The 19,963-nt window shown below is 38.3% G+C and overlaps 1 protein-coding gene across 7 annotated transcripts; it reads right to left on the minus strand.

The window, feature by feature from the left end:
- Positions 1 to 1,912: 1,912 nt before the first annotated feature.
- Positions 1,913 to 19,936, minus strand: atcaya (ATCAY kinesin light chain interacting caytaxin a). 7 transcript variants are annotated; one of them, XM_047375625.1, is made up of 14 exons: positions 19,483 to 19,935; positions 19,240 to 19,269; positions 16,932 to 17,031; positions 12,344 to 12,402; positions 12,003 to 12,251; positions 10,061 to 10,234; positions 9,849 to 9,951; positions 9,637 to 9,768; positions 9,189 to 9,275; positions 7,923 to 8,021; positions 7,667 to 7,702; positions 7,424 to 7,492; positions 7,228 to 7,286; positions 1,913 to 4,960 (listed from the first exon to the last, which is right to left on the minus strand). In XM_047375625.1, the coding sequence occupies exons 3-13, from the start codon at positions 17,006 to 17,008 to the stop codon at positions 7,259 to 7,261; spliced, it is 1,113 nt and encodes a 370-aa protein (XP_047231581.1). In that variant the 5' UTR covers positions 17,009 to 17,031; positions 19,240 to 19,269; positions 19,483 to 19,935; the 3' UTR covers positions 1,913 to 4,960; positions 7,228 to 7,258. The 7 variants fall into 7 exon arrangements, with proteins under 7 accessions (XP_047231581.1, XP_047231579.1, XP_047231582.1 ...); XM_047375623.1 differs by having other exon boundaries at positions 19,356 to 19,935; XM_047375626.1 differs by having other exon boundaries at positions 19,782 to 19,892.
- Between the last annotated feature and the right edge of the window lie 27 nt (positions 19,937 to 19,963).

Consider the following 19,963-nt stretch of genomic DNA (forward strand, 5'->3'; position numbering starts at 1 on the left):
ATGCACTTTGCCGGGTTTTTACCAATGTATTATTTATTCACTAGGCCCATATTGGAATATATTTAACTGACTTTGAATCTGAATGATTGGATTGAATTGACGTTTTTTGTAGTGCCTCAAGATATTTGTCGTGAAATGACGCGATATAAATACACTGAACTGAATTGAAACTGAACTCAGATTGAACTGCAATTTTGTCAAGATGCATTAAATTATGAACTGTTTTAAACACCAGTCATTTTTGTTTATCTGAAAACATCAAGTGTCTGCTAGAAAGCTGAAATTGTGTTGAGAAAAGCCTTACAGTGAGTCCAAAATACGTCTAAATCAATACACTGAATTAATGAGACGAAATTTACACATTTTGGAATTGCCCAGCCAGAGGCCAGAACTAAATGGGACAGAAAAACTGTGGGGATGGCTGCCCGAGGAGGGCTGTGGACAACAGATGTCCTAACAGTCCGATAGATTTGGAGAACTAATGCAAAGCAGAATGGCCACATATTGTCAAGATATAGGATGGTAATAGACTCCTGACAAAAAAGACTGAATGCTGAAACTGTCTCAAAAAGTCCTTTAACAAAGTATTAGTTTAAAGGCGTACACATTTTTACCACATTATTGCACCATTTGCTTAGTTCCTGACAGATTTTTGTTTTTCAGTTGAATTGTACACTCTGAATGTCAGATTACTTGAAATCATTTATTGCTTTTTCATTTTTTAAACATCACAAAACCTATAGCTTGACTTGTGGGAGCACACCCATCATCAGTGTTCCTGCCTGCAGGTGATGGGCCCATGTGGAGCGGCTATTTGTTGCTTTTTTCAGGATTCACCCACTCTGGCTCCAGGAACAATGGCTTGACCACCAGTTGCTCACAGACAATCTTCGTCTTAGGCATCCTATGACAGACCCATAACTTGCTGCAGGGACAATATATTCTTTCTGGTCTGGGAATGCTTTGGCATCTTCTAAGAATGTCTGTTGCCCCTGTGAACAGATCTTGGAAAAGCAGAAGTCAATGGATGGATGGACGGACGGATGGACGGACAGAAGTAGTTTGATTTGCTTATTTTAAAGTCTGCAACCTTCAAACAACCCTGAATGAGGTTAAATCTGATAATATGCAATGTATTAAAACTATTTGAGATTTAAATTAATTATTTGTAATTAAATTTTTATGACTTTATTTTTCGTGACACAATTATTAACCTACATGTGTGTCAGGCGTGTGAGGACAGTGAGCTTTTTTTTATTAGACAGTAATTTAAAAGGAAACCCATTAATTGGGGCATATGTCAGTGGTTCAAATGAGAACTAAGGCAATAATATGCAGCCTGTCGAAAGCTTTGCTGTCTGCAATAAATGTTTTAATTAAAAGTAGAATCAGTAAATTTTGTGTTTATATCTCTAATGCTAGGTTATATGCAGAATAGTAACAGATTTTTTTGGAAATGTAATTCTCTTGCAATCATAAAATGCTGCCCTTTTCTTACAAATCGTGTCTGAACTTTGAATACTTGTCAGGAGATTGAGCCTTCTAGATTAATGTTTGGCAGAGGGAGGTTCTTGGTGAATTGCAACAATTCCCCGGACCTGATGACGTTACAAAACTCCTCCAGACATTGAAGACACACATTTTATGTTTGTCTTATCTGGACTGTCAAACAGCCTAGCATAGACATGCAGGCCAAAGTTGAAATTTTAGTATTGAGCTACCTTACTATACAAATTGCACAGCTCACTATGTTGTCTCTGCTGAACGATTACCTGCCAAACATCCTCTAAGCCTGTTGTTCTGTCCAGTTACTGTTTCCACAACACACTGCGGTTTACAACAGACACAGATGCACGTTTCAGGATTTACCAGGTCAAACTGGTTGATGATATTTTTTTTACAAACAAAAACATTTTAGGATTTTGAAGGAAGAATTTATTTAATATCATATTTACAGTCAGCTTTAAACCATGAATGATAACAGTCCACATGATAATTTGAATCTGAGCAAACATTTACAGCGAAATGATTCACATATGTTTGTGTTGTGCTTTTACAGTCAAAATGAACGTTTATATTTTAGAAGGGCAAAATAGGTTAGGTGTATGCCAGCATTTCTCATGACACTGGTACACCATAAAAAAAAAAACTAATAAAAATTAAAATGCTTCACTTTACATTCTGACATTTGTTTAAATTTTATTCGAGTTCAACAATAGGCATTCAGTTCAGTCATACAACTAACCTATTAGGAAACAATATAAAAACATGATAGAAAAAAATAATGGTTGAACCTTTAATCCAGAATTCCTGCTTCAAAAAGCAAACAGAATTTCCACTGAAAGCCTTTAACTTGTACTACTGTTGTGTATTTTCACAACATGATAAAATACACAGCTTTTGCTCACAAAATGACAAAACAGTCCAAGAACATAAAACAGTAACATATTGTAAAGAACCAACTCTTTTTTTCTGTTAAGAACCAAATCCAGGACTGCAAACCAACATCAAAAACATATACTTTAACAGGAATATGATTGCTATTTTCTGCTACCCTGTTTCAAGAAGCTGAAAAAATAAAAAAGATTATTTTAATCTAGTCTAGAAGCTGTTTAATCTTGTTTTAACATTTCTGCTTTAAAAACACAAGTCTAAGTTGACATCTTCCGAATTGGCAAAATTCAAACTGCATAAATCTTATTTATCTAAAATTAAATAAAGATAAAAAATTTTGAAAATGATATTCGCTCACCCATCCACAACATTGCATTTGGATGTTTCAGTCACTTCCATGGCCTCAGGTGTATAAAATCCAGCACCTCAGCCTGCAGGCTGCTTTTTAAACATTTGTGAAAAAATGGGTCGCTCTCAGGAGTACGGTGAACTCCAGTGTGCTATTTCCTTGCTACGAAACATTCCACAGTAAGATGTTAGTGGTATTATAGCAAAGTAGAACAACAGCAACTCAGCCACAATATTGTAGGCCATGCAAGTGTTACTCTGGTAACAGAGTGAGGTAAGCAGAATCTGAGGGGTCATACTGCACAGAAGCTAACTTTCTGACCTCCAAACGTCATATGGTCTTCAGATTACCTCAAAAACAGTGTGTAGAGAGCTTAATGAAGTGGGTTTCTATGGTTGAGCAGCTGCATCCAAGCTTTATATCACCAACTGTGATGCAAAATGTCAGATGCAGTGGTGTAAAGCATGCTGCTCTGGACCTAGAGCAATGGAGACCTGTTCTTTGTACTGATAAATCATGCCTCTCAGTCTGGCAATGCAATAGCAATGGACAAGCATGGGATTGGCATTTGTCAGGAGAACGGCCTCTGTCTGACTACACTGTGTCAAGAAAAAAGTTTGGTGCAGAGAAGATTCTGGCTGCTTTACAAAAGCTGGATTTGGGATGTTAGTTCCAGTAAAATGAACTGAATCAGTGCTTCAGCATATCAAGACATTCTGGACAATTTAATGCTCCCAACTTTGTTGGAACAGTTTGAAGATGGACTCCTCCTTTTTTAACATGACTGTGCATTGGTGGCAAAAGCATAGTCCAGTAGTACATGGATGAACAAGTTTGGTGTGGAAGAACTTGGCTGACCTGCATACAGTCCTGACCTCAACCCACCAGCTTTGGGATGAATTAGAACAGAGACTACCAGGCTCTCCAAAAGCAGTGTTTGACCTCGGAAATGAAGAATGGTCAAAATTTCCCCTACAAATACTCCTAAACCCTCTGGAAAACCTTCCCAGAAGAGTTAAGCTGTTATAGCTGTAAAGGGTGTGTTGACATCATATTTAAACCCTTGGATTAAGAATGGGATGTCACTTAAGTTAAAATGGGTGCACAGGCAGGCAAGCGAATATTTCTGGCAATAGTGTTTTTCTGTCTAAGCAGATAGCTAACATTCCCCAAGGGGGAAAAAAATCATAAAACAATACCATCCAAAGGTATTTAATGTATTTCATTTCCATGTACAATCTAAAGTAGAATCTTTGCATGTGCTGGATAAATACTCTATTCAGTCTATAAAAACATGCATGTAGTAGGCAGCAAAAGGAAAATTTCACTCATTGGATTGCATTGTCTTTTGAAGATTGTTCAGACATCTACAAACCAAACATGTACTGTTAATTTTTTTTATAGATCTTTTTCTAACATGGGTTTTCTAAATCAGAAAATGCAAACATGTAGTTATCATTACATCATAATACACGATACAGTACACATAGTAGTTCACACAGCAACTGAGGCCAGAAAGAGAGAAGATTGACATAAAGAAATGTTAGTGTTTTTGGACCTTTTAAAAATGCCTGAAAAATGAAGCAAGAGCTCAGAAAGGCCTTAATGATACAGCAGTAATGAGTTAAAAAGAAAGAGAAATGATGGCATCTTTCACATTGCTATATCAGCATCTGACACACTTAAACCACACCTCTTGACCCCGACCTTATCTTCACAACCCTGCATTGTGAGAGCAGTTTGTTTTAGTGTTGCTCTCACATGAAATCTCTCATGCCAACATGTTGCATCTCAAACCCTTTTTTGACAAAGGCCATAGAGACATTCTGTATTTTGAGCTTTGAAAAATGCATTTTCAGTTATTCTGCTTTATTATGCTTTATTATTAAATCAGAGTCAGGCTTGTAATGTTTCTCAACATCACTGGGAAAACTCAATCAAATGCCTCATCGTGGTTCAACAATTCAATATCAGGTCCTTCAAGAGGCAGCGGCATTTTCTGATAAAAATAGCTTCTGTAACAGAGCAGCCACTCCATGTTCTACATTTTCAAGATGGGAGAATATCCCATTTCCAGGAAGAGGGAATTACTAATGGAGTGAATATTACATGACAGAGCGGTCCTCTTTTTGACTGCGAAGCAAGACGAAACATCAGCTGCATGTGGATAAAATAAGGGAGGAAGTGTCAACTTGTTGGACATCTCTCAGTCATCCCCTGTATGCAGACAAACAGATGTTGAAAAGGTGAAAAAGAGGTTTTAAAGATGTTTGGACAATTTATGTAAAATCTGCAATGCATGAAATAAGCAATATTCTCTATTAATCTTTTTATTTTATCTTTAAAAATCCTCCTGCAAAACAAGGTCCTTTTGAAGCAAGCTTTATGAAACACACGCAGTAAGATCTGTCTGTACATTTTACAAAATATTGATGAATCATCCCGTTTGAAAGAGTAAATGATATCCTCACATAAACACACCTCCTGTTATAAAGTTAAAGTTGATTTTTGTGTCAAAATTGGTTCTCCATAACGAATTGGATCTTTTTTTGCTACAGCCTGTGCAGACTCTCCAACAACAAAAAGATGTTTACACAGAGGTAACAATGGTAGTGCCTGGGTTTTTGTGTGTTTTGTGCAGTGCTGCAGTCCAGGGATTTGTGGGGTGTGGAAAGCTATTTATTTTCAAAGCATTGCTGCATTTACAGAAAAGATGGGGAAAATAAAAGATAATGGTTCGGGGTATAACTATGTTTAGGATAGCAGTGGCTCTTTGTTGGCTGCATAATTGGCTGTTAGTGTTCTGGGGATCAAAGCTCACCCAATGTTTGGGGTAAATCACAGCTAGTTGAAGCTTTAAAACCATCCCAAAGGTTTTTCTCATTGGTGGGGATAGGGCTGTATGTAGTGTTGTGCATGCTTCAATTTTTATTGCATTTTGTTGCAGCTCATCACCAATCTCTGCATGGAGTTGTAGATCTTATGTGAAAACAATTCAGTAATCTTCTATGGTGATGTTTTAACACTTCTCATTCGTCATTGTATGACTGCAATGACACTGTGAAAGCTACATCTTGCTTTTTTGTTTACAGTATACCTTTCCGGCTGCTGGTTAAAATCAGCTCAAACTGTCAGAATGCCACTCTGAGCCTGTGGAGTGCTGTTATGGTCTGTTATATTACCATTCATCCCAGTAACCTGGGTTTTAGGCAACTAAATTGTAATTATATTTCAGTCAACATCAGCTATAGCAATCACACTGTCTAACTAAAGAAAAATAAAACAAACTCAAATTTAAACTAAAGATATAAGAAACATTATTGAACCATGAACCATTTTTAAAAAATTTGTTTCAACTTACAGTACCTGATCTAAACGTTTTCTGTTGCTAAAACTTTAGACATGTATAGAGCAAATAAACCTTTTCTCATACAAACAGAATAATTTGGCTTCTATGCAACAGTTGTGTTCAGTTATGCCACAGCTAAAACACACAATGTTTATTTTTGTCATTATTCTTAAAACTTAATGATACTTGTAAGGGTGATCCCATAACTTTGACTTACATTAATGAGCTAAAATGTTTAAGATTAAACCTTTTCAGCGAAACACAAATAGTGCCTTGCAAAAGCTTTCAAACCAAATGAATGTTTTACATTTTGTCATGTTACAACCACAAACTGTAATGTATTGTACTGGGGTTTTCTGGGGTAGACTAACACAAATTAGTGAATAATATTTAGCATGCAATTTGCAAAACATATCCAGCTCTGTCACACCGAATGACGAGCATCCATGGACATCAATGATTAAGACTGCTCAACTGTTGAGGTTCTGGACTTTGAATGGGCCACTCTAAAACAAGAATATGCTTAGTCTAACAATTCCAGTGGAGCTATGTCTGTTTAGGTTGGACCTGCTGGAAGATGAACCTCCACTTTAGTTTTTCTGTTGCAGCCTCTAACAGGTTTTCTTCCAGGATCTGACCAGCTTCCCTGTCCCTACCAAAGAAAATGATGCCCACAGCATGTTGTTGCAACCACCATGTTCTACCACAGGGAAGGTGTGTTCTTGATGATGTGCAGTGTTACTAATTACAGATGCCAGTTGGTTGCACTTGATTTTATCTAAGGTAGCAGAGTAAAGGGGGTTGAATACAAAAGCACGCCACACTTTTCAGGTTTTATTTGTAGTAAATTTGAAAACCAAGGATATTTTCCCTTCTGGTCTTTCATTTACACATAAAATCTTAATGAAATATGATTAAATTTGTCATGACAAAATATAAAATAGTACATGGGGTATGAATATTATTGCAAGGAACTGCACATGCAGAACTTGTATTTGTAAATTGTAATGTGCAATCTGCAGGTTGGCATTTGATATCTGAGTGGAGATATAATTGATGATGTGATAAGCCCATTATATGGAAACAGATTCATCTTGTGGCTAAAATAGGACAATACAACAGGGGTTCATTTTACCTTCACCTTCAAAGCTTTTTCCTTCTCACAATCATTGCTCCACAATCATTGATTTTGGCCTGGAAAGCAAGACAACAAAAACACAGTTAGAATGTCCAAAAGCTTAGAGGCTGCAGGACAATGCACCACAAACCTGAGCCAACTGTGTATCCACACTGTTAAATACACCAAGATTCAGTAGCCTATGGTCTTGTACCTCACAGACTTTTTAATTGGCTCCTGTGGGACTGACTGTTGCTCCTGCTGTCGCCGCTCCTGCTCCATCCTGCACACCCACAATAAAAACAGCTTTCATGAGCAGTTTTCTGCCGATGTTGATTTTCTGGAGAATCCAGAGGCATATAAGACACTTAAGCTACAGTTTGAATGTCATTAAGTTTGATGGATGTGCATGAGGGTTAGTGAGTGCCATCAAAATAACACAAAATCTGTATTTTACCTTTCGCTCCGGGCTTTAATCCTTTCTTCATCATATCTAAAAGAGGAACAGCAACATTATATCCTTAAATCAAAGGAAAAATCCAGCATCTCAGACTTCTTACAGAAATATAACACTAAGCTTAAGAAACCTTTATTCAAAACAGATCAGAGTAGAGGTTTTGTTTAGTTACATTTACATGCCTTATAATTTTATAGTTGGAATAACTGTCATGTGCTTTCCTGCAGCTCCATCTAGAGGTCACATATGTACTTACTGCATCACACACTCAGGAACATGGACGTGCTCCATGGGAACAATCTCTGCAAGTTCATCCAAACTGTGAACATACTGGATCTTATTCATGAACTTTACACTGCAGAGAATGATAGAGGAAGCAGGAAAAGATATAGCAAATAACGGATAAATAACAAATTTCTTAACACTTGTGTTTCAGTATTGGATCACTTTTATATAGCCTGCTCCAAGCTAATGACAGTCTTTAATTTTTTTTTTATTCGGTCTAGTTTCAGTGAAGATGTGCAAGGATCTGATCTAAACCAGAAGCAGGGCTTGAGTGTGTATTTATAGGCCAGCTCCTGCTTGTCCCTTATAACACAATATGTGATTTTTTTTCTACAGTTTGGCTGAACCTAATTTTTGTATTCAGTTAGTATAAATCCAAATGTTAGACAGCTTGAAGAATAAGGTTTTGATGTGGTTCACTGCCAGGGCACCATTGTGTCAGGGGACAGCAAGAACAGAGCGGAACCACAGAAATATGGCTCTACACTTTGGCTGGCTAATATGTTTGCTTTTTGGTTTGATTCAGGATCCTGTTCAATGTTAAATTATATCTGGACTGAGTTTGGTCAGCTCTAGTTCAAAATTCAAAATACCTAGACTGGTCAAACCTGAAGTTAAAAATTCTATAATTCTAACAGATGTTTTTAAAACTCAGTTTGAGGTTCATGAAACCTTTTTCTATTTTTTAAATACTGGTTGAAGAAGAAGAGGCTAGCCCAGGGCAGCATACTGTATACGCTAGACCTGCCAGAAGAAGAACACTAACACAGTTATTGTCCAGTTACAGGATACAAGAAGTGGTGAGGCCATATGTATGAGCCACAGAGACATGAAGATGTCCCATCTGTACAGCTGCCTCAAGTTTGCAAGTTTCCAAACACATAATGCAAGTGCTTTGAGATGCAGGATGGAAAATGAGACCACTAGCAAGGCATTGCATTGCAGTTTGGCTGGATGTTCATGATGTTTGGGAAAATATTCTAAAATCCTCAGCACCTAGGATGAAAATATTCTAGCAGTTGTGGTTAATGGGCCGCCATTACTTCATCACTTTTCATATACGGTAGTGTTTTCAAGATCCGTGAGACAAAAACCCAGATTTTTATAATACGCATCCTTGTCAAACATTTAAATATGTTAATATCTCATACAGTTTCTTTTTTCTTTAAAAAAAATTATTTTAAACCTTGTGTTCATTAAGGTTGGAGGCGTTCAGGAATTGTCTTGTTGCTGTTACCTGATGAAAGGCCTGGATATCGCCAGAACGGTGCGAATAAACCATGTAGGATGAGCGATGACCAGAGACTTGAGGTTCTTCCTCAATCTGCCACCGGCAAAAAAACAAAAACAAATACTGAATTAGCTGTTAATTTCTTCATGATTGAGTGAAAATGTAGCTGCATTAAGTGTACAGAAGACACTGAACACTAAACAATGGTTTTTCTCCCATTTCCTGCTATAAACAGGTTGTGAGTCACCTTCAGTCTACTGACTGACAACGTGTGACAGCTTCTATTACTCTCTGTCATATGTGTCAGTATCGACGTCACACATGTCTGACCTTGGAGAAAAATGTTCAGAGTTTTTAAACCGTAGAGCATCCCTAATGCAACTTTCAGTATAAATATTAAAAATTAAGTCAGTATTGGATGTTAGTCTTTTTCTAATCCTCCTCATTTATTTACCTTCTGTCAATCATTTGGTAGCATTTTTTCAGCCAGCTGATTCCAGGCATCTTACTCCGAGGGGTGGCTCCATTCATGTAGATGATCAGATAATCTTCAGCCACCAGCATCTCAAGGCTGCTGACCACATATCTGCAGGTCAAAGGGGTGAGGATTTATTTTACGGTTACAATTTTATGATATAAAAAATCTGATCTAACCAACAGGCGTACAAAAAGAGGTTTTCCATGATGTAGTGGTAGTCTGGAAAGCTGCTGTCAGGCAGGTAACAAGCAGAGAAAACAATGATGGCGTTCAGGCCTTCACCATAATAACCTGGTAAGAGACACAATGAAGAATTCTTCTGAGTTTTTAGAACTCTACATAGTTTTGTTCTCAGAACGACTTTAAATCAATGTCCAAACTTTCTCTAGCTGACACCGACCTCCGTGTGTAATGACCCGGAGGTAAGGTTTGATGATCTGCATGTCGATACGGTGCTCCTGCTCTCCGATAATCACTGTTCTCCACAGTCGCCCATTATTTGCATTCCCATCCTCAGCCGTTGCTCCAGAGCCTCCATCCGGACCAGCCTTGGCCGAAGCCACCGGCGTGTCATCTGGACAGGAAACATGTGGATTTTTAATTCCTCATATGTAGGTTTTTTTTTTCTTTTTATGAATTGCTTTTATTGAAGAGAAGATCTGAGTTATTATGCTCCTTTTATTTGGCTTTTTTGGCCAATATAGGATGACCCAGGTGTTATAAAAAAAGGATGTTTTCTGTTTTCTATCTACATCTTCATGGAATAAGGACTATAGCAATTGGTTGAGGTTAACTAGATGTCAAAATGCGTTTATCTTTTAAAAATATTATTCAGCGGGGAATTTGTTTTCATCATGACAGTGCACTGAAGATAAAACTGATAATTCTGCTTCAGGGGTTTTTGGGTTGATGACATAACAAGAAATATAGGGACCAAGATGATTAGCTGGCATTAGTAAACACAACTGCAGATGAGCAACTTTTAATAGATTTCGACAAAGATTCTGAAGCATTTGAAATATATTAGAGTTGTGAGTGGTTCAGCTTTACTTTTTTGAGCCAGGCTTTGGCCTTCAAGCCATGATGGATATTGCCATGGATTATGAAGGTGAAGCAAACAAAGAGGATGACAATGATGGTTTTCAGAACTGTATCTGGTATGAATCTGTTTATATTCCAGCTTGAATTGTTCTTCTATCGCATTGTTTGTGTACATATTTGCTGCCTGTTAAATGACTAAATACCATGTTCTGTTTGTATTGCTCTAAGTGGTATTATTTTCCAGTACATTGTCACTGAATGCAGTTTACGCGAACAACTTTTCTCTTTATGACTGCCAAGCCATGGGATTTGTTTTATTCCTACTTCCTTTTGGTTTCGCTTGGAATCATGATGATAATATACTGCTGGTTCAGGTATGGTGGAGCTAACTAGAAGGACTGGGGGTCATTTTAAGTCTTCTTTCCTGGTGATACTTTTCGCTGGAAGCAGCAAATAATGCAACAGTTTTCCAGGAAACAGTGCTGGCACCTAAAAATCAATGTCATGTAATGTTTGGAGCAGACTATTTGGTTTTTATAACTCGCAATGATCACTAAATGTCTTGGATAATAAAACCTGTGCTGGTTCTCTTCTGCTGCTGGTTTATTGTTTACCTGGAACCCACGCAGAGTACTAACAAATGTTTTGCCACAGCAGTGCAAGATACACATAAAAGTTCTCTAAAGAAGGAACTTGATTAAAATCATGCAAATAAAGAGGAAAAGACATTAAAAATACAAATGGACACACTCAAAAGACATCAGATCAGTTACCTTATGTTACCAGAGGGATGTGCACATGGAAGGTGATTTTTAGGAGGCAAAACAAATACAAAACCTGACCATGGCATGTTTTATAGGTGACAAACTATATCATAAATTGAGTAAATGTGGTTTTACTTAAAGGTGTGGCTAGCAGCTTTAAATTTGTTTCAGGAGTGGTCACCACCATGGGCTTTTGTCCTTCTCTGCAGAATTTGGACATAGGTAAATCTGTGCTCGGACCTTCAGAATATTAACATACTTTAGTGGAAGATTTATAGCCTCTTTATTGACTGCATCAGAGACAAAAATATATTAGATCTAAGGTTTTAGATCAAGAAGACAGCAGAAATTGTGAATTGTCTTTGATTTGTTGACTTTGATAAGATGTAGTTACAAAGAAATTGCTTGTGAAATATAGCTTACACAATAGGGAAACCTATCCAGTCAAAAGGTATAGCTTTAGTTTCTAAATAATTGACCTCTTTCCAATGTTCTACTATAGAATGAAAACCGTGAATATGGGAATTTACTGCCTACCTTCCCATTCCAGGTCATTCCCATTGGTTATGAACTCCAGTGAGTCTGTTTCATCTGGTGTATCAATGTCATCCACGTTGATGTCCAGGTCATCTGGGGTATCCAGGAAATCATCTGACAACAGGGAACCTTCACTTTGATCCAAGGACAGATTCATCTCAGGCGCCACCAGTGTGCGACGTTTGCGATGAGATGAAGACACGCCTCCTCCTCCTCCAGGTGGGCTCACGTGTAAGGAGTTAGGAGGAGCTTCAGCAAGAAATTAAAAAGAAAAGCAGACTCCCTTTATGACATATTTAAGTAGTAGTATGTCCATATTGGCCCGATAGTTCTGTACTTACAAACTCTGTGGTCTGTCAGTCCACAGGAAGGGTCCATATCTCCGTACTCTGGTAGAGGCCTGGAGGGAAAACATACCTTATTAAGATAGGCACAGCAGCCTTAAAGCATAGACTCAGTATATGAACTGCTGTGCTTAGTGGGACGTTTAATGAACCAGTCAAGGTGGGGATCTTGCCACAAATCTGCAAAAGAAGGGTGCAGAAGAGGATAAAGGTGCCTTGGAGAAAAGAACATGCCTACAGTGCCTTGCGTAAGTACTCGGCCCCCTTGAACTGGTCAACCTCTTGCCACATTTCAGGCCAAATGACCGATGATGATAAATAGAATCCACCTGTGTGTAATCAAGTCTCTATATAAATGCACCTGCTCTGTGATAGTCTCAGGGTTCTGTTCAAAGCGCAGAGAACATCATGAAGACCAAGGAACACACCAGGCAGGTCTGAGATACTGTTGTGGAGAAGTTTAAAGCTGGATTTGGATACAAAAAGATTTCCCAAGCTTTAAACATCCCAAGGAGCACTGTGCAAGCAATCATATTGAAATGGAAGGAGTATCAGACCACTGCAAATCTACCAAGACCCGGCCATCCCTCTAAACCTTCATCTGGAACAAGGAGAAGACTGATCAGAGATGCAGCCAAGAGGCCCATGATCACTCTGGATGAACTGCAGAGATCTACAGCTGAGGTGAGAGAGTCTGTCCATAGGACAACAATCCGTCGTACACTGCACAAATCTGGTCTTTATGGAAGAGTGGCAAGAAGAAAGCCATTTCTCAAAGATATCCATAAAAAGTCTCGTTTAAAGTTTGCCACAAGCCACCTGGGAGACACACCAAACATGTGGAAGAAGGTGCTCTGGTCAGATGAAACCAAAATCGAACTGTTTGGCCACAATGCAAAACGATATGTTTGGCGTAAAAGCAACACAGCTCATCACCCTGAACACACCATCCCCACTGCCAAACATGGTGGTGGCAGCATCATGGTTTGGGCCTGCTTTTCGTCAGCAGGGACAGAGAAGATGGTCAAAATTGATGGGAAGATGGATGGGGCCAAATACAGGACCATTCTGGAAGAAAACCTGTTGGAGTCTGCAAGAGACCTGAGACTGGGACGGAGATTTATCTTCCAACACATAAAACATAAAGCCAAATCTACAATGAAATGGTTCACAGATAAACGTATCCAGGTGTTGGAATGGCCAAGTCAAAGTCCAGACCTGAATCCAATCGAGAATCTGTGGAAAGAGCTGAAGACTGCTGTTCATGAACGCTCTCCATCCAACCTCACTGAGCTCGAGCTGTTTTGCAAGGAAGAATGGGCAAGAATTTCAGTCTCTCGATGTGCAAAACTGATAGAGACAAACCCCAAGAGACTTGCAGATGTAATTGCAGCAAAGGGTGGTGCTACAAAGTATTAATGCAAGGGGGCTGAATAATATTGCACGCCCCACTTTTCAGATTTTTATTTGTTAAAAAAGCTTGACACATCCAATAAATTTCATTCCACTTCATGATTGTGTCCCACTTGTTGATGATTCTTCACAAAAAATTTGAATTTTATATCTTTATGTTTAAAGCCTGAAATGTGGCAAGAGGATGAAAAGTTCAAGGGGGCCGAGTACTTTTGCAAGGCACTGTATCTTTGGTAGTAGATGAGCAAAACAATGCAAATGTGCTGATGTAGTCTTGGAAAAGTACTTTTTCATTTTGTGTCACATTAATACCACAAACCTTTATGCATTTCATGGGGAAGTTTACATGACAAATGAAATCAAAGTCATGCATAATGTTGTGAATTGGAAGTTAAAGGACTTTCTTTTTTCTCCTCAACAAATAAATGTTGGAAAAATCTGTCATGCACATTTTATACCCATTAGTCCAGCTGTTCTGTGAAGGTCTCAGAGGTTTGTTAGAGAACATAAATGAAGAACACAGCAGAAAGGTCAGGGATGAACTTCTAGAGGTTTGAGCAACTTCAATTTTACTAAGACATGATTGCCCACCTACGCTGATAGACTGGGAATTGATCAGAAAAGCAGCAAAGTGCCCTATGATGATGTGGAAGGAGCTGCAGAGATCCAAAGCTAGGTGTGATCATCAGTCAACAGGACATCCAGTAGTTGTGCACTGTACAAGTCTAACCTTTATGTAAAAGTGGTAAGAAAAAGGTTGTTGTTGAAAGAAGGCCACTTAGGGGGCACAGGTACTCAGAATAGATGAGACCAAAGGTAAACCTTGTGAGGATGAAAACTAACAATGTGGATAATCTTGGATGCACCATCTCCGCAGGAAAACATGGTAGTGGCAGCATCATGATGTAGGGTTGCATTTGTTCAGCAGAGACAGGAACTGGGCAGCGTTGATGAGAAGATGGATGGATGTAAATACAGAGCTGCCCAACAGAAAACCTGATAGAGGCTGCAAAAGAGTGGAGACTATGAAGTAGGTTTACCTTCAAGCAGGACAGCAACACTGGCCATACAGCCAGAGAATGCCAAGTGTTAAACACTGCTGTTAACAAATGCTTTAGCAATTTTTCAAAGAAGAATGGGCAAAAATTATGGTGTGTAGATGTACTCAGCTTGTAGGGACATGCCCCAAAAGACTTATGTAATACAGATGCAGGTTCTGAAAGGTTACTCAGAGGGGCAGAAAACAAATAAACAGTACATTTTTCATATTTTTATTTGTGAATAATTTTAAAAACCACGGTTATTTTTACTTCAGCTTCACAATTATGTACTACTTTGTGTAGGTCTATCATATTAAATCCCAATAAAATATATTAAAGTTTATGGTTGTAATGTGACAAAGTTTAGTTTTGCAAGGGACAGTATAAAGATGTGTTTTTATATGCCAGCTGGACTGTTCTATATATTTGCTTTTAGTGCATTATTATAAAAGCCCACCATTATGTAGAGTGTGTGACTGCAAGCCCAAAATACAGGCTGCAGCTCAAAGAAACATGAGGCATGAGGCTGACGCTATACTCCCTGAGAACTCCTGCAGTGATTGCTGGTGCAACGCCTCCTTTATCCAAAATAAAGCCCTTTCTACAAAAATAAGGACTCACTGCAGGAGATTTTATTTATTTTAACAATGGCATGACCCTCTCTTTTCCTCATCATTGTGGCTGCACCCATCCAGTCTATGAAGTAAGATAACAAGTAAAGCTTACCTGCAGTGGAGAGAATGATGCAGTTTTTGTCAGAGCCGATTCAGTTTAGCTTTTTGACCTCACACACTTCTATATTTGGTTTGCTTAGTCATTCCCTTTCCTCTCAGCTTGTGGCAGAAAAATTAAAGCAGAGCATCCCTCAGTGCTATCGAACTCCTGTTTGCTGTTACTGTCTGTAGCCAGAAGCTGCCACCATTTTCCTGGAGTGGTGTTGTTGATCATTCACTGCTGCTGCATCACATGATGTAGGCTGAGACCATTTACAGACAGAGCTGCACCTGCTCCCTAGCTTCCTGCTTCCCTATTTGACGAGGAATAAGGAAAGAGGGAGGAGGAGGGTGGCCAGGATTGATTTTCACCACAGTAACCGACTACTTCATTTTCTCCCTGCTCCGAATTCTGACCAACACACATCAACTAACCACGGTTTTTCTACCTTTATGTTGGTATTTCTAACAGAGATTCTATGGTCACACTTGTTTCACACTATATACAAATGTTTCATATAAGCACAAATATATAACATCCCATAAAAAAAACTGTACATTCACACAGTGCCTTTCATAAGTATTCATATTCCTTTAACTTTTTCACATTTTATCAAAAAAACATCAATGTGTTTTATTGGGATTTTATGTGACAGGTCAGCTTATAGTAGCTTATAATTGTAAAGTTTAATTGGATGGCTTGAGTTGGTGGGTTTGCAGTTTTGCCATACTCTATCCAGTTTTGGGGGATGTTTTGAAATATGTTCAAAACTTAAGATATTGTTTTATACCCTAACTATAACCAGACTAAAGGTGGTCTTCATGATGCTCTTTGTTCACTAATGTAATCTAACAAACATATAAGACCTTCACAGAACAGCTATATTAATATTAAGGTAAAATTACATACTTGTGAACTAACTTGGCAAGCCATTTGGTTGCACTAAAATGTTATTTAGAGGCATCAGGGTAAAGGGAGTAAATGCAAAAGTATGCCAGGCTTTTCAGATTTTTTTTACAAAAAACGTGTGTGGTATTGTGTTGGTTTTTCTCATAAACACCCAATAAAATACATTAAAGTTTGTGTTTTTAACACAAGAAATGTGAAACAGTTTAATGGGTTTGAATACTACTGCAAGACGGTTATGTCTCAATAAGCAAAGCTGGACATAGGACACCTAAAAATAAATGAAGTGGAATTATTTCAGAAAAGAGCTGATGTTTGCAAAAAAAAAAACAGTGACTGACATTTATAACATATCAATACATTAAATTGATTAGCGCACAAAACGTGGTGATGTGTGTTACAAACTATATATGTTTGTTGCATAGTTTGAATCTGCCAATGTCACCCTTTTGCAGATGTCACATTAAATAGTTTTATAAAGGAATACTAAACAGGAAATACAAGGATCTGACCTGGGGAAGTCTTCATCCTGCCACTCGTCTTTTACTTCCATGTTCTCCATTCGTAGAGTTGCCTCTGTTGTGCCCATCCCTCAGAGGGAAGAGCACTGATCTGGAGGGGTGAAGAAAAACATCTATTAATCAACAACATTTATGTGTTTCATATTTAAATAAAAAGCTACTGCAAGGCATCACTGGAGAAACATCTCGTCCTAAACCCTCCCTTGAAGGAAGGACTTTGATAAAACAATTAACTCTCTTTTATTGAAATTTAATGGTTGAAATCATTATAGATCACATGGCTTTCTAATTTTGCCCACGGGAGCACATGTGGGACACATGTGACAGACTGGGACAGAGTCTGTTGTCGGGGCTCAGCTCCCCTCAAAGTGAAACAGCACGGACAAACTTCCTCCAATGTGGAATTTAAGAGGCTGGTGTGGAGCACCGTGTTTGGGGTTAATCCTCCCTCTTTGCTCTCTAATCCGTCAACGCTCCAACCTTTTGATCTCCATCAACACTGGAAGCTTTATACTACAGAAATAGCATTCTTTCGTTTGCCCACAAAAGGTTCAACATATGTGACATTCCAATGAATGTTTTGGGTAATACAGAGACTAATAACTGACTATAATAGGTGTCGGCAATAACAGGTCTTTCACTGCTCTGAATTCATTAATTAACTATTAACTAACTGACTATAATAGGTGTCGGCAATAACAGGTCTTTCACTGCTCTGAATTCATTAATTTCAACAATGATATTCAGATACATTAAAGCTACACACCAGACTTTTATATAAAATCAATCAAACTAACTTCTAATATAGTTCACCCAATAGAACATGATCCATTTTTGAACTTGTTTGGATGTTTGGTTGTGAAATGTTGTTTAATCTAGATAAAATCCATCCTCCCAAAAACAAGCTTATGCTCACACATACCTCTGATGACATCACATAAGGCATAAGCATCTGACAAGAGCCCCCTTCTTTTCTTGTTTTTTTTTTCTTCTTCATTTCCATGTTTAAATGAAGCACTTATAATTTGCCTAGGTGCAGGAAAACATCTAGCCATGTGTGAAAATGAATTTCTGGTAAATCTGTCAACAATAAAACACATGGAGAAATACTGGAGCAAACTGGAACGTAACTCTTTAGAATCTGTGTCAAAATCTGTTAAAAGTGGCTCAGCTGCCATAGTATTTACTTAAATCACCTCATCAGCTCAATTGCCATGCCTCTAGTGATGTCATCAACCCCGTCATAAACAATTAAGAATTTGTTTTTTTTTCTCTTTCCCATTGCTTTTCAAAGGTATTTCATGAAATTCTGCTTTAAAAATCTGTACTTCATTTCCCAGTGTTTCTTTTTTTATTGCCAGCATAATTTGCTAATGAAAAAAAAAAAACATCACTGGATAGTTTCTTTAATGTTGTGCAGTAGTAACACATTAATAACTGTCTGTTTCCGGGTGCACTGGAGCTAAAACGTCAAGTTTTGTTGGTATTAAATCCATTATGTCTGAGGAGTTTCTACTGTTTGGCAGATCATTTCAAAGTCCCTGTTAAGGTTATGCTTGGAAATAGAAAATCTAAGGGAAGGGTTGCAAAGACATAAAGCACAAGGTTGGGTAACTAAGACAACCGGAGCAGATGAGAGCGTTTCTGTTAACGGTTTATTACACTAATGTCAATCAAGCAAATTACAATACATGGGCTTCAAGCTTATAAAGGTAGGGTAAGGTATGGCGACAAGGGAGATCAGCATCTCTTTAAATATATGAAGAAAATTAGCACATGCATACATGCAAAAATAAACATCAAGAAGACATTTCTTTAAAATACTCTAACATCAAGGCTGGACATGGATCTTTAAAAGAAGTAGGATCAGGGTGGTTTTGGCACCAACGCTTGTCAGTAAATGTAAACTAGATGACATCTAAACCACGGAGGTGAGAAGCCATTTCCACAGTTCTTTAATCATACTTGAAGAATGGAGCATTAATGATTGATTGAATCATTAAATCATAAAAGAACTAACAAAGCCAGACTATATAATAACTATTTAAGTCTTTAAAATGCAGTGAAGATAAACCGATATGCATCTTACGACAATAACAACATTTCTGATGCAAAACGTGTCATTCCATTAAGTATTAGTAAACGATGCTGGACTTTATTCCTTACTTTCATCAAAATCCATCCCAATCATATTTGATGTGAATCACTTTTACAATAAAATGGCTCCACTGCCTTTGTAGGTCACCCCTAACTGAACATCCCATGAAAAAATAATTTAATATAAAAATGGACAACCTACCATTCATGTTATCAGTACCAGATGTCTGACCTGTGGAACAAACAGAAGAGACAGTCAAGATGTTAAATAAAGCTGCTTTACTCACAATAACGTTGAGAGATCCCCTCCAAACCTCCCTCAGGTCTATGTCTGAGTGTCTCCCTCCTCCTCTGTCACAGATGCAAAACTTTCAGGGGAAAATCTCCCATATCAACTGAGAAGCATGGGTCAGCCTGTCTTTCATTAATTTATATGCACACACACCCATGAACAAACACAGCCTGACAGTGTGCTCAGTTTCAGCAACTAGCAGACAGCAGGTGTCTGAAGACAGGGGGGACCTCTGTTCTGGATCACGCCTCCTCTCCTCTGTCTCCGGCCACCTTTGTTGGTGAGAGATTGGTCGTGAGGAGTGAGCCGACAGCCTGTTTCTCAGCCCCTACATCCACCCCACCAAGACACAAAATTCCTTATTCCTTTAATGGGAATGCATCTGCTCTGGCACCAAGGTCGTTCTCTCTAGCTTCGCTTTTCTCTTCATGTGGATTCATCTACATCCTCACAATTTCATCAGCTCCAAATCTCTGTGTTCAAAATCCTCCACGGTACCAGTTTAATTATCCCTACAGTAACTTGGGGGGAATGAGCTTTGGTCTCTGTGTCCTTTATTCTGCGGGATGATCCTGCAGTTGTTTTCTGTCGTCCTCTATGTGGCTGCTGTTCCCTGGCAACAGCATCTCTCTCT

Source organism: Girardinichthys multiradiatus, chromosome 9, assembly GCF_021462225.1.
Source record: "Girardinichthys multiradiatus isolate DD_20200921_A chromosome 9, DD_fGirMul_XY1, whole genome shotgun sequence".
Taxonomy (NCBI): domain Eukaryota; kingdom Metazoa; phylum Chordata; class Actinopteri; order Cyprinodontiformes; family Goodeidae; genus Girardinichthys; species Girardinichthys multiradiatus.